The sequence below is a fragment of the Saccopteryx bilineata genome, chromosome 1 (assembly GCF_036850765.1).
Source record: "Saccopteryx bilineata isolate mSacBil1 chromosome 1, mSacBil1_pri_phased_curated, whole genome shotgun sequence".
NCBI lineage: Eukaryota > Metazoa > Chordata > Mammalia > Chiroptera > Emballonuridae > Saccopteryx > Saccopteryx bilineata.
In genome coordinates this window covers 345,587,043-345,603,036 of record NC_089490.1, presented here as the reverse complement: position 1 = coordinate 345,603,036, position 15,994 = coordinate 345,587,043, and the positions used below count along the sequence as shown (strand labels likewise).

Genomic DNA, 15,994 nt, shown 5'->3' with positions numbered 1-15,994 from the left:
TATATGCCCGCCCACCCCCCTCACTGCCCTCCCACCCTCCAACGTGGCAGTTTGCTGGAGGGCCCTTTCTGTTGGAAGGTTCTACACTCTAATAGAGAATCAGAGATTGCAGAAATTGCATTTCCCTGACTCACACTTTAGGCTGAGAGCACATTCTTGGCTCCTGGCCAGCATCTCCAAGAACTGCCTATGGTGGCCCTTGCTAGCCAAGGGAGAAGACAGCCTGGTTATAGGAGCCTGTCTGGGTCCCAGTTCTATCACATGTAAAGGAGAAAGGGATTACACTTCTGATTACTGTCTTATAATTAAAAGTGAGATACTGTTTAGGTTGCCTAGCACAGGGGCCTGGCCATAGCAAAGTGCCCCATAAGTGTCACTTCACTGTTCTCCCCTTCCCCATCTTCCCATGGACAAACAGCCCTAGTTCACATCCCAGTTCTGATTGCAGAACTTTGCAGCATACCCTTGGACACACTTACACTCCCTGAGCCTCAGTTTTTGCATGTTTAAAATGAGGATATTTTTACTTCACCTGAAAATATGCAATTTGATATGAATGTATTGGGCACTTAAATAATGTTAGTTTTTGTCCTAGAATTCTATAAGGTGAGGTTTGCATGAATCTAACCATTGACACCAAAGAAAGCTGCTACTGTAATACCTGGCAGAAGTCTGGGTTAGGTGATTGTGGGGGTGGGGTGAGGAGTAGGGGGGTGTTGGCAATCCAGAGCGTGTCCTCAGGCCCAGCTCCACCTTTGACTTGCTGTGTGACCTTGGGCAAATTTCTACCCTTCTTTGGGCCTCAGTTTCCCTCTCTGTACAGTGTAAATACAGTTGAACTTGATGGTTTTCTATTTCCTGCTGCCCACACCTCTTGGGACCTAGAGAATTTCCAGCTGAGCCCCTGTGGGAGTGTGTGTGGGGGGGCACGAACAGCTCTAACAGAGAGCTGAAGGCTCTGGAGGTATCCAGACCTGAAATGCTGGAGTTTCTCTGCATCTCAGACCCTCTCCCCACTCCAAAAAAAGTGCTTTTTCCAGAAAGTGCAGCCTGGGAGTTTGGGGGAAGGGCAGCCGTCAGCAGGGCCTGGGCTGGGCTCAGAGCTAAGAATAATGTGGCAAAGGCTCTTGAAATTTTTTTTGCTGATCTTGAAAATTTAAAGGAGCCTTGCCTTTCTTTCTTCAGGGAGGCTGTGCTTGGAGCCCAGCAGACTCAGGCAGCCGCTTCCCATCACTGGGTAGTGGAGCATCACAGGCCACGTTGACCATGCCTCTGCTGGCCTGTCCTGCGCTGGTACTGGGGACTGAAAGTGAGAAGAAGGCCCTGCCATCCAAAGTCTCCAGGGACAATGCAGGGTGATGACATAGAGATAACGCAGCACAAAGGATGCTTCTGACCAGTCTGAGCTCCAGTCGGGGTCTAGCAAGGCCGGCAGAGGGCCTTCAGACCTAGCCCCTTCCCCAGGCTTCAGCTTTCCTATCTAAATAGAAGGCATTGGTCCTTTCCACTCTGACCTTCTAGGATTCTGGGCTTATTTAACAGCAGGAGCCTCGGTTTATCCTTCACCCTGAGGGTGGTCACTGAGAGTCACAGCAATCAGCTTTCCCCAGGGTCGGTAAGGCCTCAGAGAGCTGAGATAGAAAAGTGTGGAAGAAAGAAAATCTCTGTGGGATTTTGACATTTGGACCTCCTGGAAACCAAGGCAAGCTTCTTCATTCCACCAGCATTCATGGACCCTAACTCACTGGCCAATTACCATCTGAGGGCCAAAATGGGGGTGCATCATGGGGTAGAGGGTGGGGTCTGGCCTGGGACCCAGATGGTTTTCTGGATGGCAAGGATTTATCTTTACAATGTGCAGTGCACACTGAAACGGGAAGGAAGCACAGGAGAACCTGGTCTGCCACCCCAAGGGAACGGCCACACCCTACAGCTGGAAGATTAGTTATTGATCAGACTTGTCCTATGAAAGAATCCTGAGCTGCCTACTAGGGAGTGAGCTCTGTCCTTGGAGGTGCCTGTGTGCTGGCCTTTTTGGGATACTATAGAGAAGACTTCTGTCTGAGCTGTAAACAGGAATCCACAAACTCTGAGATACCTTGCAGCCCAGAGTCTGTAATACTTTTATTCTAACATTCTTTGACTCTGAGATTTAACCTTCTAAGAGTCCTTAAGTGGAATCAAAGATTTCATGGAGCTTTGAATAAGATGTCATACTCTATGATGATAACTTTAGGATTAAAGTGATCTCTGAATCTTTGATCTTGATTCTAGGAGCTTGGAGCTATTGGGATCTCAGATTTCCCACAGTCCTTGCAATCAGCTGCAGCCTAACCCAGACTGACAATTTAGTCACCATCACCAGGCTAGGGTGGCCAGAAAAGGCCCTCCCCAATCACTGCTGCTAGATGATTTACATCCCCCTGCTGGGACTCATTTATTCCCCAAGATCCAGGGATACACCTGAAAGAAGGATGTTCAGCAGTTTGTTGATTGAATGAATAAGTTAGTGAGTAAATGAAGTGTCCCTTCTGCTCCATACTGTGCCCATCTGTGACCTATCATTTTACTATAAAGAAGACTAGGGAGGGGAAAGGGTGTCCTAAATAATCTGCCTTCCTGAGTTCCCTACTAAGATTCACAGGCCCAACTCAGGATGTACTTCCTCAAGGGCAGGGACTTTGTCCTGTACTCAGCCATGTCTTTAGTACCTAGAACAAAAATGAATACCCCAGCTTGGCTCAGATATCAAGGGGCTATCAGTTGTGGGAGGGTGAGGTGGGAGTAGTTGATATCCAGACCTCCAGGAGGGAGGGGATGGGGGTGGGAGGTGGGCAGGGATGACCAGGGAGAGAGAAAGAAACAGGAAAGAATGCAAGGAATGGCTTAGCACCGCATTTCACAGCCAAAGGAACTGAGGCCCAGAAAAGGTAAGTAACTTGCTTAGGGTCTCACAGCACATTATTTAGTAGACAGCCAGGGCTTTCCTTTGTCTGTACCCCTCCAGGCCCCTCAGGACCACCTGATGATCCCCTGTATCTGTGCCTCTATCTCTCCAAGACTTTCTGGGGTGAGGGTCGGGTACTGGATCTGGTTCGGGTACTGGGTCTGGTTTGAGTCCCTTCCTCTTCAGGGCGGTAACTGAGGTTACCAGGTGTTGTGGATAAACTGCGGATGGGGAAAGGTTCTGAATCCCAACCTCTGACCACCTCCCTTTACAAAGGAGAGGACCCCGACTGAGGAGAGGACTTCTACGGGGACCCAATCAAGTTTCAGCTAGAAAACAGGATGGGGTGGGGGCAGTGGATCACCGCGGGTCGAGCCCCTGCAGGGAAAGGGGTGTAGAAAGGAATGTGCGAAGGGGATAAGCTGGCTGGGTATAGGAGCAATTTTCTCCGGGGAGCTAGCCCCTGGGGCCCCGCGTCCCCTCCAGCTCAGAAGTCCGAACTCCTCTTACCCCCACCTCCAGGATCACAAGGACCTGGCGTTTCTGCTGAGTCGGAGGACGCCGGCTCTCTGCAGCCCTCGCGGGTCTGGGAGCCGAGTCCAAGGCGGGCATCCCGGCGCTCCATTGACGACGGGGCAGTAGGACCCAGGGGCTGGGAGCGCGCCCGCAGAGGGAGGGGCGGGAGCCGGGGCGGCTTGGGGGAGGTCTTTGGCTTTTTTTTTTTTGCGGAGCCGGGGAGCCCTCCGGAAGCGTTCCCAACTTTCCAGAAGTTTCTCGGGACGGGCGGGAGGAGGGGACGCTATATATAGAGCTGAGGATAGGTGGAGCGGCGAGGAGTGGAATCGGTCCGCGGCTCGAGTGCGACAGTGGTGTCCCGGCGCCAGCCCGGCCGGCCCAGGTGAGGGTCGGGGGCTGCCGGTGCTTTGGCGGTGCTCAGGGGAGCGAGAGGAGCGGAGGGCCCCCGGGAGGGGTTGGCGGCCATTCCAGAGCCTTCAGACGAGAGTCTCTGACATTTTGGGGTCCGCTGGAAGGTTCGGCTTGAGAACCCGGGGCGAGCCTGAGGGTTTAGGACAGAGACCAGAGCCGGTTGGGAAGTCTGGTACTCGGAGCATCCAGAAACAGTTCAAGGCTCCCCAAAAGTTTGGGTCAGGGGTGTGATGGCAGAGAGGAAACAGTGGGGCTGGGGCCATGACTCTGACACAAGGAATGAGGAGATGGGTCCAGGGCCCCTTCCAGGGATGGGGGTCCGGGCCAGCTCTGCAAGTTGGGTGCTGAAGGAGAGCTGGCTAGAACGCTCTGAGTCACCCACTGTAATTCTGTCCGCTGCCACTTGGTCCCTGGACTAACTGCAGGCAGGGTTAAGGTTACTTGTACAGCCCTGGTTCCCTGCTCTCAATTTAGGACATTCCTGAATAGGCTGGAGTGGAGGAAGAATAAAACAGCTTACAGCGTGGCCAGAAGGCCTGGCCCCTCCTCTTCCCTGGTTTCCGGCTGGTCCTTCTGGGCTGCAGGGCCCGGATGGAGGCCAGGGGAAAATAGGGGGCTTTGGTTCCCTGGAAGTCCTGAATGGGACCACACCCTCTTGCCATCAGATGGTTCATTAGCCCACCCCCATCCCCCCCTTCCTGAGGCCTTCCGGTCTTCTCCTTTTGTCTCTGGTCACCAGGATTCCCAGCAGAAGTTTTTTTACTGGCTGTGTAACAGGACATCACATCCAGCCCTCAGAAGGGGCTCTGTGGGTACTTCTGGGAGGAAGGAGTCCTATGCTAGGAGACCCTCAGTTTCTCCCAGTGTACAGTGAGGTGGATGATCCCCAAGGTCCTGTAGATCTGGGATTTGTTAGGCCTTCCTTTGTGCCACAGGCAGGGCAGGGCAATGTAGACTGTAGATGGGGTCCCCTTTCCCGGGGGCTGGGCCTTCCCGGTCCTTCATCACCACCACCCCAGCTGTGCCCCTCCCATCCTCCTCACTCTTCTGTTTTCTTTCAGAATGAAAAAGGCAGGCATTGACCTTCCCCTGAGGCAGTTTCAAGGTACTTTAGACCCCCTCAAGTGTTTGAAATCCTCTCTGATGGGCCTCCTGGCAGCTCCTTCCCTTCTCTCTTTCTTATAAAAACCCTAGTCTCAACTCAGTCTGGCTTGCTATAGGTACCTCGTGGTGTATTTTTCTTTGTGGTCCTGTAAATTGTATAACTTTGGCCTAAGGGCTGAGATTTCTCTGTGGCAGCATGGGCCGGGCTGTGGGAGGTTGGCTTGCTTGCAGTGACTTGCCTTCCTCCATTTCTGCTGGGTTAACAGGGCAGGCCTTCTCCACTACCACGCATCTCCCTGGCAGGGGCCTGTGTGTGCAGTGGAAGCCAAGGCAAGGGTGCTCCCCAGGGGAGCTGAACACAGGCCTCCTGCTTCCCTGTTTGGAAGGCCCTCTCTGGGGGTTGGAGATAAGTCCAGCCTGCCACATCACTGCAGTCAGGAGCTGGAGTACAGATGTGCTGTGGCCTGAGGAATCCCCAACTAGTCATTCGGAGCTTTCTTGGAAAGCCCCTCCCACTCCTTTGAGGTTGACTGGGGCAGAGGCTGTCAATATGGTGTCTGCCACGTGGCAGGGCTGTGTGCTCCTTGACCATCTTCCAAGGGGATGCTGGTGGCCTCTGTAGTGGAGGGAGCTCTGGCATTAGCTCTCTGGACTAGAGGTGGCCTTTGAAGAGGGTGACCCTGTGCCTGTTGTCCTGGCATAATAATAGGTAGTGACTCATTCTACTCTCTTGAATGTCCTTATTTGTACAATAATTATATAGTCACTGCCTTTGAGATTCCAGGCCTGGTGAGGAAAGAGCTAGGGCTGGGAGGAAGGTGGCCACATCCTGAGATATCTTTTTATCAAGCTATAGTTTAGGGTAATCTGTTCTCTAACAATGGTTTTCAGCCGCTGGTCTGTGGATCAGTGTTGGTCTACCAGATATTTCATGCTGGTCCGTGAAAGAGTTAACCACCCGATGCTGTATGAAGATTATAGAGTCTATAAAAGCTTCCTGGAAGTCTGGCAGACTGGTGGTTGAAAACCACTGCCTAGGGTATAGATCTCTCTTGTACCTTCTCTTGGATCTCAGTGGCCTTCTCTCTCCCCCTGTACTCTGCTTTTCCTTTGCCCAGCACCTTTAAGGAGGGGGCAGCCCAGGGTTGGGATTGGGGCTGCCTGGGTTCACAGGGAGGCTGCAGCAGTTTTCCCACAAACCCCAGGCAGGCCCAAGTCCTGAGGGTCTTCCACCAGGATTCTGAATTTTCAGTCTTGAGGAGCACCATGAGATGGCATCTCCCAGAGCAATGGGATCTCAGCTTCCACCAGGGTTTCTTCCAACCCTTCCCTTTGTCTTCTCACCTCCCCTTCTGTCCTGCTGCATGAAGTAAAGGCAGAAATGACCTGAAGGAGGAGGAGTGTGGAAAATGTTTTGTATGGACTTTTTTTATTTTTATTTTTTTGTATTTTTCTGAAGTTGGAAACGGGGAGGCAATCAGACAGACTCCCGCATGCACCCGACCGAGATCCACCCAGCATGCCCACCAGGGGGTGATGCTCTGCCCATCTGGGGCGTCGCTCTATTGAAACCAGGGCCATTCTAGCACCTCAGGCAGAGGCCATGGGGCCATCCTCAGTGCCCAGGCCAACCTTGCTCCAATGGAGCCTTGGCTGCATTGAGAGAGACAGAGAGGAAGGAGAGGGGGAGGGGTGGAGAAGCAGATGGGCGCTTCTCCTGTGTGCCCTGGCCGGGAATCGAACCTGGGACTCCTGCACGCCAGGCCGATGCTCTACCACTGAGCCAACCGGCCAGGGTTGTATGGCCTTTTGATTGGAGGCCCCAGGGAGAGGAGTGAGGCTTGTCCTAGGGGCCTCTGTGATTTTGAGAGGGGACCTGAGGGCATCCCTGAAGCCATAGGAGGCTGGGGACTGCCCTTGTGGCAGAGGCTGTCCCCAGCTTCCTGGGAGGCTGAGTACCCATCTGGCCAGCCTGTGGTGAAGGGGAGGGGGTATTGCTGCTCCATTGAGTTGGAACTTACTCCCTCTCCCCAGTATCCTTCCTGTCAGGAAACCTATTCCCCCACCCAATCCAGCTTTTATCCTGGGGATTTCCCATCACTCTAGGGCCTGTGGGCTGATGGGCAGGCAAGTTCTTGCCAAGACAGAGGCCTCAGGCACAGAGGCTGAGACTCTTACAACTTGGAAAATGGAGGTAGCCTCAAAGGGGCTGACACACACATGCCTGTGCGCACACACTGGAAGTCACCGTTGGGGCAGCAGAGTGGAGCATCTGGCTCTCCCACTTAATGAGTGAACCAACCAATGATTCATTAACATCCAGGGGGGAGCGGGCCTACAGTTCTGTTCCATATGGCATCCTTTGCCCAGGCACCTAGGCTTCACGCAGACCCTCAGCCCATCTGCCACTTTTTCCACTGGAAAAGAGCCCAGGGTTATATGGGATGAGAACTAACCTCTACAAACTGAGGACCCCAGAGCTGGCTAAGTGGCCCTGATTTCTGTTCCTCTGGGAACAGCTGAGGCCTTTTGTGTGATAGATACTGGGGAGATAGAGGGAAGCCAGATTGGCTAGGTTTCCTATCTTCCTGGAGGTCACAGACTAGTCAGGAATGAAATACAGCTTAAAGCAGGGGTCCCCAAACTACGGCCCGCGGGCCACATGCGGTCCCCTGAGGCCATTTATCCGGCCCCCGCCGCACTTCTGGAAGGGGCACCTCTTTCATTGGTGGTCAGTGAGAGGAGCATAGTTCCCATTGAAATACTGGTCAGTTTGTTGATTTAAATTTACTTGTTCTTTATTTTAAATATTGTATTTGTTGGCCCTGGCCGGTTGGCTCAGTGGTAGAGCGTCGGCCTGGCGTGCAAGGGGTCCCAGGTTCGATTCCCGGCCAGGGCACACAGGAGAAGCGCCCATCTGCTTCTCCACCCCTCCCCCTCTCCTTCCTCTCTCTCTCTCTCTCTCTCTCTCTCTCTCTCTTCCCCTCCCGCAGCGAGGCTCCATTGGAGCAAAGATGGCCCGGGCACTGGGGATGGCTCCTTGGCCTCTGCCCCAGGCACTAGAGTGGCTCTGGTCGCAACAGAGCAACGCCCCTGGTGGGCAAAGCATCGCCCCCTGGTGGGCAGAGCATCGCCCCCTGGTGGGCGTGCCGGGTGGATCCCGGTCGGGCGCATATGGGAGTCTGTCTGAGTGTCTCTCCCCGTTTCCAGCTTCGGAAAAATACAAAAAAAAACAAAACCCCAAAAATATTGTATTTGTTCTGTTTTGTTTTTTTACTTTAAAATAAGATATGTGCAGTGTGCATAGGAATTTGTTCGTAGTTTTTTTGTTTTTTTTGGGGTTTTTTTTTCTGAAGCTGGAAACGAGGAGAGACAGTCAGAAAGACTCCCGCATGTGCCCAACTGGGATCCACCCGGCACGCCCACCAGGGGCAACGCTCTGCCCACCAGGGGGCGATGATCTGCCCCTCCAGGGCATCGCTCTGCCACGACCAGAGCCACTCTAGCGCCTGGGGCAGAGGCCAAGGAGCCATCCCCAGCTCCTGGGCCATCTTTGCTCCAATGGAGCCTTGGCTGCGGGAGGGGAAGGGAGAGACAGAGAGGAAGGAGAGGGGGGGGTGGAGAAGCAGATGGGCGCTTCTCCTATGTGCCCTGGCCGGGAATCAAACCCGGGTCCCCCGCACGCCAGGCCGACACTCTACCGCTGAGCCAACCGGCCAGGGCTGTTCATTGTTTTTTTATAGTCCGGCCCTCCAACGGTCTGAGGGACAGTGAACTGGCCCCCTGTGTAAAAAGTTTGGGGACCCCTGGCTTAAAGTCAGTCTCTGTGTTGTTAAGTTAAGTGCAAGAAATCAGCCTGACCAGGCAGTGGCGCAGTGGGTAGAACGACGGACTGGGATGCCGAGGACCCAGGTTTGAGACCCCGAGGTCGCCAGCTTAAGCGCAGGCTCATCTGGTTTGAGCACAAGCTCACCAGCTTGGACCCAAGGTCGCTGGCTCCAGCAAGGGGTTGCTCGGTCTGCTGAAGGCCCACGGTCAAGGCACGTATGAGAAAGCAATCAGTGAACAACCAAGGTATCGCAGTGCGCAACGAAAAACTAATGATTGATGCTTCTCATCACTCCGTTCCTGACTGTCCCTGTCTATTCCTCTCTCTGTCTCTGTAAAAAAAAAAAAAAAAATCACTTGAGTGAATGTGGTGACTTCCTAGCAACCTGGTTTTGGATGAGAGGTCAAAGCAGGCCTCTCTGTAGGACATGTAGACTGAGACCCCCCCCCCCAACTGGGCCACCCTGAGTTGGATCTGGGCTCCCCAGAATTCTGCTGTCTTGGTCACACCTCCGGGGAACTTGGTGGCAGCCAGAAAGCAGGGGGTGGTTGTTGGGGAGCCCTGCCTAAGGCTTCAGGGCCACACTCTCTCTGCAGCCTTCACAGATCCTCCGTGGTGCATACAACCCACCTCCCAGCGATGCGCTCCTTTCTGCTCGCCAGCACCTTCTGCCTCCTGGCCATGACCCTGGCTGCTGAGGTGAAGAAACCTGAGGCTGTAGCAGCCCCTGGCACTGTGGAGAAGCTGAGCCCCAAGGCAGCCACACTGGCCGAGCGCAGTGCCGGCCTGGCCTTCAGCCTCTACCAGGCCATGGCCAAGGACCAGGCTGTGGAGAACATCCTCTTGTCGCCCGTGGTGGTGGCTTCATCCCTGGGGCTCGTGTCTCTGGGTGGCAAGGCCACCACTGCGTCGCAGGCCAAGGCGGTGCTGAGTGCCGAGCAGCTGCGGGACGAGGAGGTGCATGCAGGCCTGGGTGAGCTGCTGCGCTCGTTCAGCAACAGCACTGCGCGCAACGTGACCTGGAAGCTGGGCAGCCGCCTGTACGGCCCCAGCTCGGTGAGCTTCGCCGAGGACTTCGTGCGCAGCAGCAAGCAGCACTACAACTGCGAGCACTCTAAGATCAACTTCCGCGACAAGCGCAGCGCCCTGCAGTCCATCAACGAGTGGGCCTCGCAGACCACCGACGGCAAGCTGCCCGAAGTCACCAAGGAGGTCGAGCGCACAGATGGTGCCCTATTGGTCAACGCCATGTTCTTCAAGCGTGAGTGGGGGTGGGGGGCGTATAGCGGGGCCAGGATTCCTGTTTCCAAAGCACATAGCAACCATGGAGTCAGGCACTGTTACTGAACTCTCACATATAAGACCTTAGGTTCCAAGAGGTGTAGCTCTGTGTGAAGGAACAGGACCCAGAGTTGTGCTCGCTCTGTTCCTTCACAACAAAGTCCTTGTTTGTATTGGACTTAATAAAATCCAGTGGTCACTTCTGTCTCAGTAGTGAGCTGGAGAAAGACCCTACACACCTGCGATCGTGCCTAATCTTTAAAACAACCCTGGGGTTAAGTGGTAAGGAAACTGAGGCTCAACTAGTCCTTAGGCCTATGTGTGTCTATGTTGAATTAAAGATTTGATTTGTTGGCTCTGGCTGGTTGGCTCAGTGGTAGAGTGTTGGCCTGGTGTATGACATCCCAGGTTTGATTCCTAGTCAGGGCACACAAGATAAGTGACCATCTGCTTCTCTCCCCTTCACTCTCCTGCTTCTCTCCTCCCCGCCTGCAGCCAGTGGCTTGATTGGTTCGCCTGTTGGCCCCTGGCGCTGAGGATAGCTTGGTTAGTCTGAGTGTATCAGCCTCAGGCACTAAAAATAGCTAGGTTGATTTGAGCAGTGGTCCCCAAACCCCAGGCCGTGGACCAGTACCAGTCCACAGAGGAAGAATGAAAGTCTGAATGGTGTTTTATTTTTAAAAAATGTCCAGATTCCCTGTTACATCCGTCTAAGTCTCACTCTTGACGTTTGTCTCAGTCACGTGATACATTTATCCGTCCCACCCCAAAGGCCGGTCTGTGAAAATATTTTCTGACATTAAACTGGTCGTGGCCCAAAAAAGGTTGGGGACCACTGGATTTGAGCATTGGCCCCAGACGAGGTTGCCGGGTGGATCCCAGACAGGGTGCACGTGGGAGTCTATCTTCCCCTTCTTTCACTTAAAAAAAATTTAATAAATAAATAAATAAATAAATAAAGATTTGGTTTGCTAGTGCATATGTTTGAGTACCTATGTGGATACCATTGTTCTTCTCACAGTTTGCTGTGAGGGTGAGGTAACACCCTTCTTACAAAGAAGGGGACCACAGTAAGAGGAATGAAATCTTAGCCGGTCAGCAGCTGAGTCTGGATTTGAACACATACCAGGTTGTGAGGTAGGGCAAGGCTCAGGCCACTGTCATAGGTGCATGGTTTTTGGTTCATGTTTCTGGCCACAGAGGTAGGACTTGCAGACAAGACTTACGGGTGTCTTGGGGTGCTCCCTGCCCAAGGCACAGAACCCTCAGTTACCAGGTGGGGTGAAAAGTCCAGCTCAGCACACATTGTCCAAACGCCTGCCAGGCACCAGGGTGGAGGGTGGACATGGCAGTGGCTGAGCTGAGTCCTTCTGAAGGAATTCCCTGCCATGTGGAAACAGCCAGACCCTGACTATAGAAAGCCATATGTACATGTTCTGGCGCCAGGACCTAGGTCCTCAAAGCAGGAAATAGATAATCTCTGGGCAGGGTACTTGGAGGACGGGAGAGGTGGGCTACAGCTGAAGCCCGAAGGCTGGAACAAGGCTTGTGGTAGGGGGAAAGCCAGGATATATGGTTCGGGAGGGGGCCTTTCTTCAGGGAGAAGGCATCTGTTTCTGACCTTGTGTCCTACTTATTACAGCACACTGGGATGAGAAATTCCACCACAAGATGGTGGACAACCGAGGCTTCATGGTGACTCGTTCCTATACTGTGGGCGTCACGATGATGCACCGGACAGGTAGGTGCTTTGCACAGCGGGGGGCGAGGTGGCGGTCGGAGGGTACTTGGGGCCTGGCCTGCCACTGCCCTTCGGCATGCTCAGTGCCCTTCCTGTTCCTTTCCCAGGCCTCTACAACTACTATGATGATGAGAAGGAGAAGCTGCAGATCGTGGAGATGCCCCTGGCCCACAAGCTCTCCAGCCTCCTCATCCTTATGCCCCACCACGTGGAGCCCCTTGAGCGCCTTGAAAAGATGCTGACCAAAGAGCAGCTGAAGGTCTGGATGGGGAAGATGAAAAAGAAGGCTGTTGCCATCTCCCTGCCCAAGGGTGTGGTGGAGGTGACCCACGACCTGCAGGTAAGGGGGTGGCCCAACTCACGGTGGCTGGGCTTGTAGGAGAGGGTACTTGGGGCACCCACTCACCAGCTCAGCAGGTCTGTCCTGAGCCCCTCGGGGTGTCCAGGCAGTATTGTGGGCCGTGCTGTGGGGACAGCTGGTGGAGGGCGCATAAGCCCTGCCCTTGGGAAGATGATGATAGCATCAGTACCTAATTATAATTGAGCACTTGCTGCATGCTAGGCACTCTTCTAAGTACTTTATATGTATTAAACTCTTAGTCCTCGAAACAACTTTATTAGGTAGAAATATCAACCTTATTTTACAGATAAGGAAACTGAGGCTCAGAACAATTAAATAACCTACCCAAGTCACATGATCAATAACTCAGAAACCTGGCACTAAGCCACGTCCTTGATCCTGTGTTCTGGATTGCCCCAGTTATAGACTGTTCAAGCAGGAGGGTCCTCCCTGTATAATAATAAAACTAATGATGACTTTCAGCTATAGGTCCCCTGGGACGGCTGGAAACTTAACCTTTCTGCTCAGCATGATTTCCCCCTCATGACCAGTGGCCTGAGAGAAGCAGTGACTTGCTAAGGTCACCCTGGCTAGTAGGTTGTGGAGCTGCAGTTAATCCTCAAGGTGAAAGCTCAGGGTGGCCTTTTTGTCAGTAAGGAGAGAGGTTTTACCTACTCCAGAAAGAAAACTTACCTCATTCCTGCCTCATTGGATGCCAGACATGGTTTCTTTTTTTTTTTTTTTTTTTTGGTGACAGAGACAGAGAGGGACAGTTAGGGACAGACAAGCAGGAAGAGAGAGAGATAAGAAGCATCAATTCTTTGTTGTGGCTCCTAAGTCTGTTTAGTTGTTCATTGCTTTCTCATATGTGCCTTGCGGGGGGGGGGGGGGAGGGGGCTACAACAGAGCTAGTGACCTCTTGCTCAAGCCAGCAACCTTGGGGTTTTGAACCTGGGTCCTCTGCGTCCCCAGTCCAACGCTCTATCCATTGCACCACCACCTGGTCAAGCCAGACGTGGTTTCTTGACAGGCCTCTTACCCACAGGATTGATTCAGACTTGCTGCTGGGAGGCCATGCAGAGAGAAGGCTTGAGCTGAAATGGGACTTAAGCTCCAAACCAGAGGCTACTGGAGCTTAGATAGTCTACTGCTAGAGGTTTCTGGTGAGGAGCTGTCACTATCTCCCTCCTGTCCTGTCCCTGCTCTTCCTCAGCTCCTTCTGCAGTGGCTGTCATCTGACACCCTTCTCCCCTTCTTTCTCCTGGTGTCTTTCTGGAACGCTGGGTGTGCATACTACCCATCAATCAGTCCATGGAGTAGCTTGAACTGGGAAATTTGAAGTGGGTGACTTGTGTAAGGTCATCAGGACTGGAATAGCTGAGCCTAAACATCTATCTCAGGGCCTCTTTGGCCATGCTTGGGAGGTAAACTGCCCTGAAGAAGCCTGGTCCCTGGACGCTGCTGTAACTCAGCCCACCGCGCTTACTGCTGCCTCTTCTGCTCTGAGAACCACAAGAGCCCTGGACATGGGCCCTGCGCTTGGCGAGGTCTGAACCAGGAAGGACAGAGGGAGGACAGGGGGACTGAGTCCCAGGGAGGCATGGCTCCACCCTTGTGGGATAGAGAAGGCTTCCCAGACGATGTGATATCTTAGAGCCATACAGAGAGAGAGGGTGGTCACTGAGATATCTTTGAGGATGCCAGTTGTTCGGTGAGGCTATGAATAGAGAACAGGGTGGGCGTGCTTAAGGGGTGAGGCTGTGGTATAAGCATAGTACACATAATGAAAGAGCTTGTACTTGGCTTCCGAGGGCTGCACAGAGTCATGGCATGGGTAGGGTGCGTGTGTGGATGTGTGTTTGTGGATGTGTGTTCTAACTTTTCACTATAGAAACATAAAAATGTTTTAAATACAGATTAGTGTAATGAATCCTCATGTATCTATCACCTAGCTTCAAGCATCATCCACTCACGACCAATAAGGATTCATCTATATTTACCCATCCCTCCCCCATCACATTATTTTGAGTTGAGAATTACCTGAAGAGTTTGTTTAAAAAGGCTCTGGGATGCCTGACCTGTGGTGCTGCAGTGGATAAGGTATCGACCTGGAATGCTGAGGTTGCCGGTTCTAAACCCCAGGCTTGTCTGGTCAAGGCACATCTTAGAAGCAATTATGAATTGATGCTTCCTACTCCTTCCCCTCGCCTTTCTCTCTCTCTCCTCTAAAATCAATAAATAAAATCTTTAAAAAAAGGTTCTGGGTTTACCCACAGAGATTCCGATCCTGTGACCTGGTGGGGGTCAGGGAATGTGCATTTCATATAAGCTCCTGGGTGGTGCTGATGCTGGCTGCTGGCTGTTCACAACCCACACTTGAAGAAGTGCTGGTCAGGATTGCTTGTCAGGGCAGGGAAAACATGAGTCTCAGTTTCTTCATCTGTGAAGTGGAGATTTTAAGCTCTTACAGTGTCATCATGAGAACTGAGGTGCCTATGCCATGTCTGGCACACAGAAGGTGGCCAGGGAGTTGTACCCTCTGCTCTGAGGAACAGACGGGGTTGGAGATGGTGGGTGATATGGGTGGAGAGTAAAGGTCTGGAAGCTTTGCCCACGGTGGCCTCACCTGGTATCCACCTGGTCCCACAGAAACACCTGGCTGGCCTGGGTCTGACTGAGGCCATTGACAAGAACAAGGCAGATCTGTCACGCATGTCGGGCAAGAAGGACCTGTACCTGGCCAGTGTGTTCCACGCCACCGCCTTCGAGTGGGACACAGAGGGCAACCCCTTTGACCAAGACATCTATGGGCGTGAGGAGTTGCGCAGCCCCAAGCTCTTCTACGCTGACCACCCCTTCATCTTCCTGGTTCGAGACTCTCAGACCGGCTCCCTACTGTTCATTGGGCGCCTGGTTCGGCCTAAGGGTGACAAGATGCGAGATGAGTTGTAGGGCCCTGGGGTGGGCCTGGGATGGCCAGAGGCAACTGAAGGCTCCGGAGATACATGGGTGCTATGGGGGTGGGAAGAACTGAGGTACTGACCTTGGATATTCCATGGGGTGGGTGGGTGGGGGAACAGCAGGCTTCCTGCGTCTGAGCAGACCTTCCCAGCCAGAATTCATTCACTTTGCTTGGACATGGGCTCCCAGGTAATCATGATGCGGAGCCCGTGGGACCTGAGCAGTAGTGTCATGCCCCATCCTCGGAGTCCTCAATCAGTGTTCTATTTATAGCCAAATGCATTCTCATCTGAGACAGAATTGAGCTGGGGGTTCAGCCAAGCCCTCCTGGCATGGGGCTCTTCCTTTCTTGACATTACCGCCACCGCAGCCCCCTCCCCAGCTCTGTCCCAGTCTCCTCCCAACTCCCCTCAACTATAACACAAGGTGCTGCAGCCCCTGGGATAGTCACCTCCACAACCCTGTCCCCAGTGAGGGGGATCAGGAAGAGCTCATGGACGGGCTCCTGGGAAGACTGATCAGGCAATGTGGGGGTGAACTTTTTTTTTTAATGTTTTCAAAGGTGGGAGGGAAGGGAGAAAACAAGCCGTTGTTGCTGCCAAACCAAGAACTTGTTTGTACAATTTTTTTTTTCAATAAAACTTTTCCAGTGAAATTTTGTTGGAGCATGAAGCTGATTGGATCAGATGCCAGTGTCATTCTTCCTAGGGGGCAAGTGCTCCTTCTGTTCAGCCCAAATCAGGCTGTGAAATGCTGACCTGCAGATGATACTGTGCCGCAGGCCTGCTGGTGCTGACTCAGCAGATTGTTTCTCAACTCTGGCTGCCCTGGAGAGCTCGTGGCCGCAGGATTGGAGTGGTGGCA

The 15,994-nt window shown here is 53.1% G+C and overlaps 1 protein-coding gene across 3 annotated transcripts in view; it reads left to right on the top strand.

Moving 5' to 3' along the window:
* The window catches only part of SERPINH1 (serpin family H member 1), a 57,156-nt gene extending 41,369 nt beyond the window's left edge, over positions 1-15,787 (top strand). Inside the window, exons 1-6 of one of the 3 annotated variants that reach the window (XM_066249943.1) lie at positions 3,684-3,845; positions 4,936-4,979; positions 9,404-10,068; positions 11,731-11,829; positions 11,937-12,169; positions 14,819-15,787. In XM_066249943.1, the coding sequence (XP_066106040.1) occupies positions 9,447-10,068; positions 11,731-11,829; positions 11,937-12,169; positions 14,819-15,121 (1,257 nt within the window). In that variant the 5' untranslated portion in view covers positions 3,684-3,845; positions 4,936-4,979; positions 9,404-9,446 and the 3' untranslated portion in view covers positions 15,122-15,787. Of the gene's footprint in view, positions 1-3,683; positions 3,846-4,935; positions 4,980-9,403; positions 10,069-11,730; positions 11,830-11,936; positions 12,170-14,818 lie in introns of those variants that run through there. The other 2 variants (XM_066249937.1, XM_066249934.1) reach the window with 2 other exon arrangements.
* Positions 15,788-15,994: the final 207 nt, after the last annotated feature.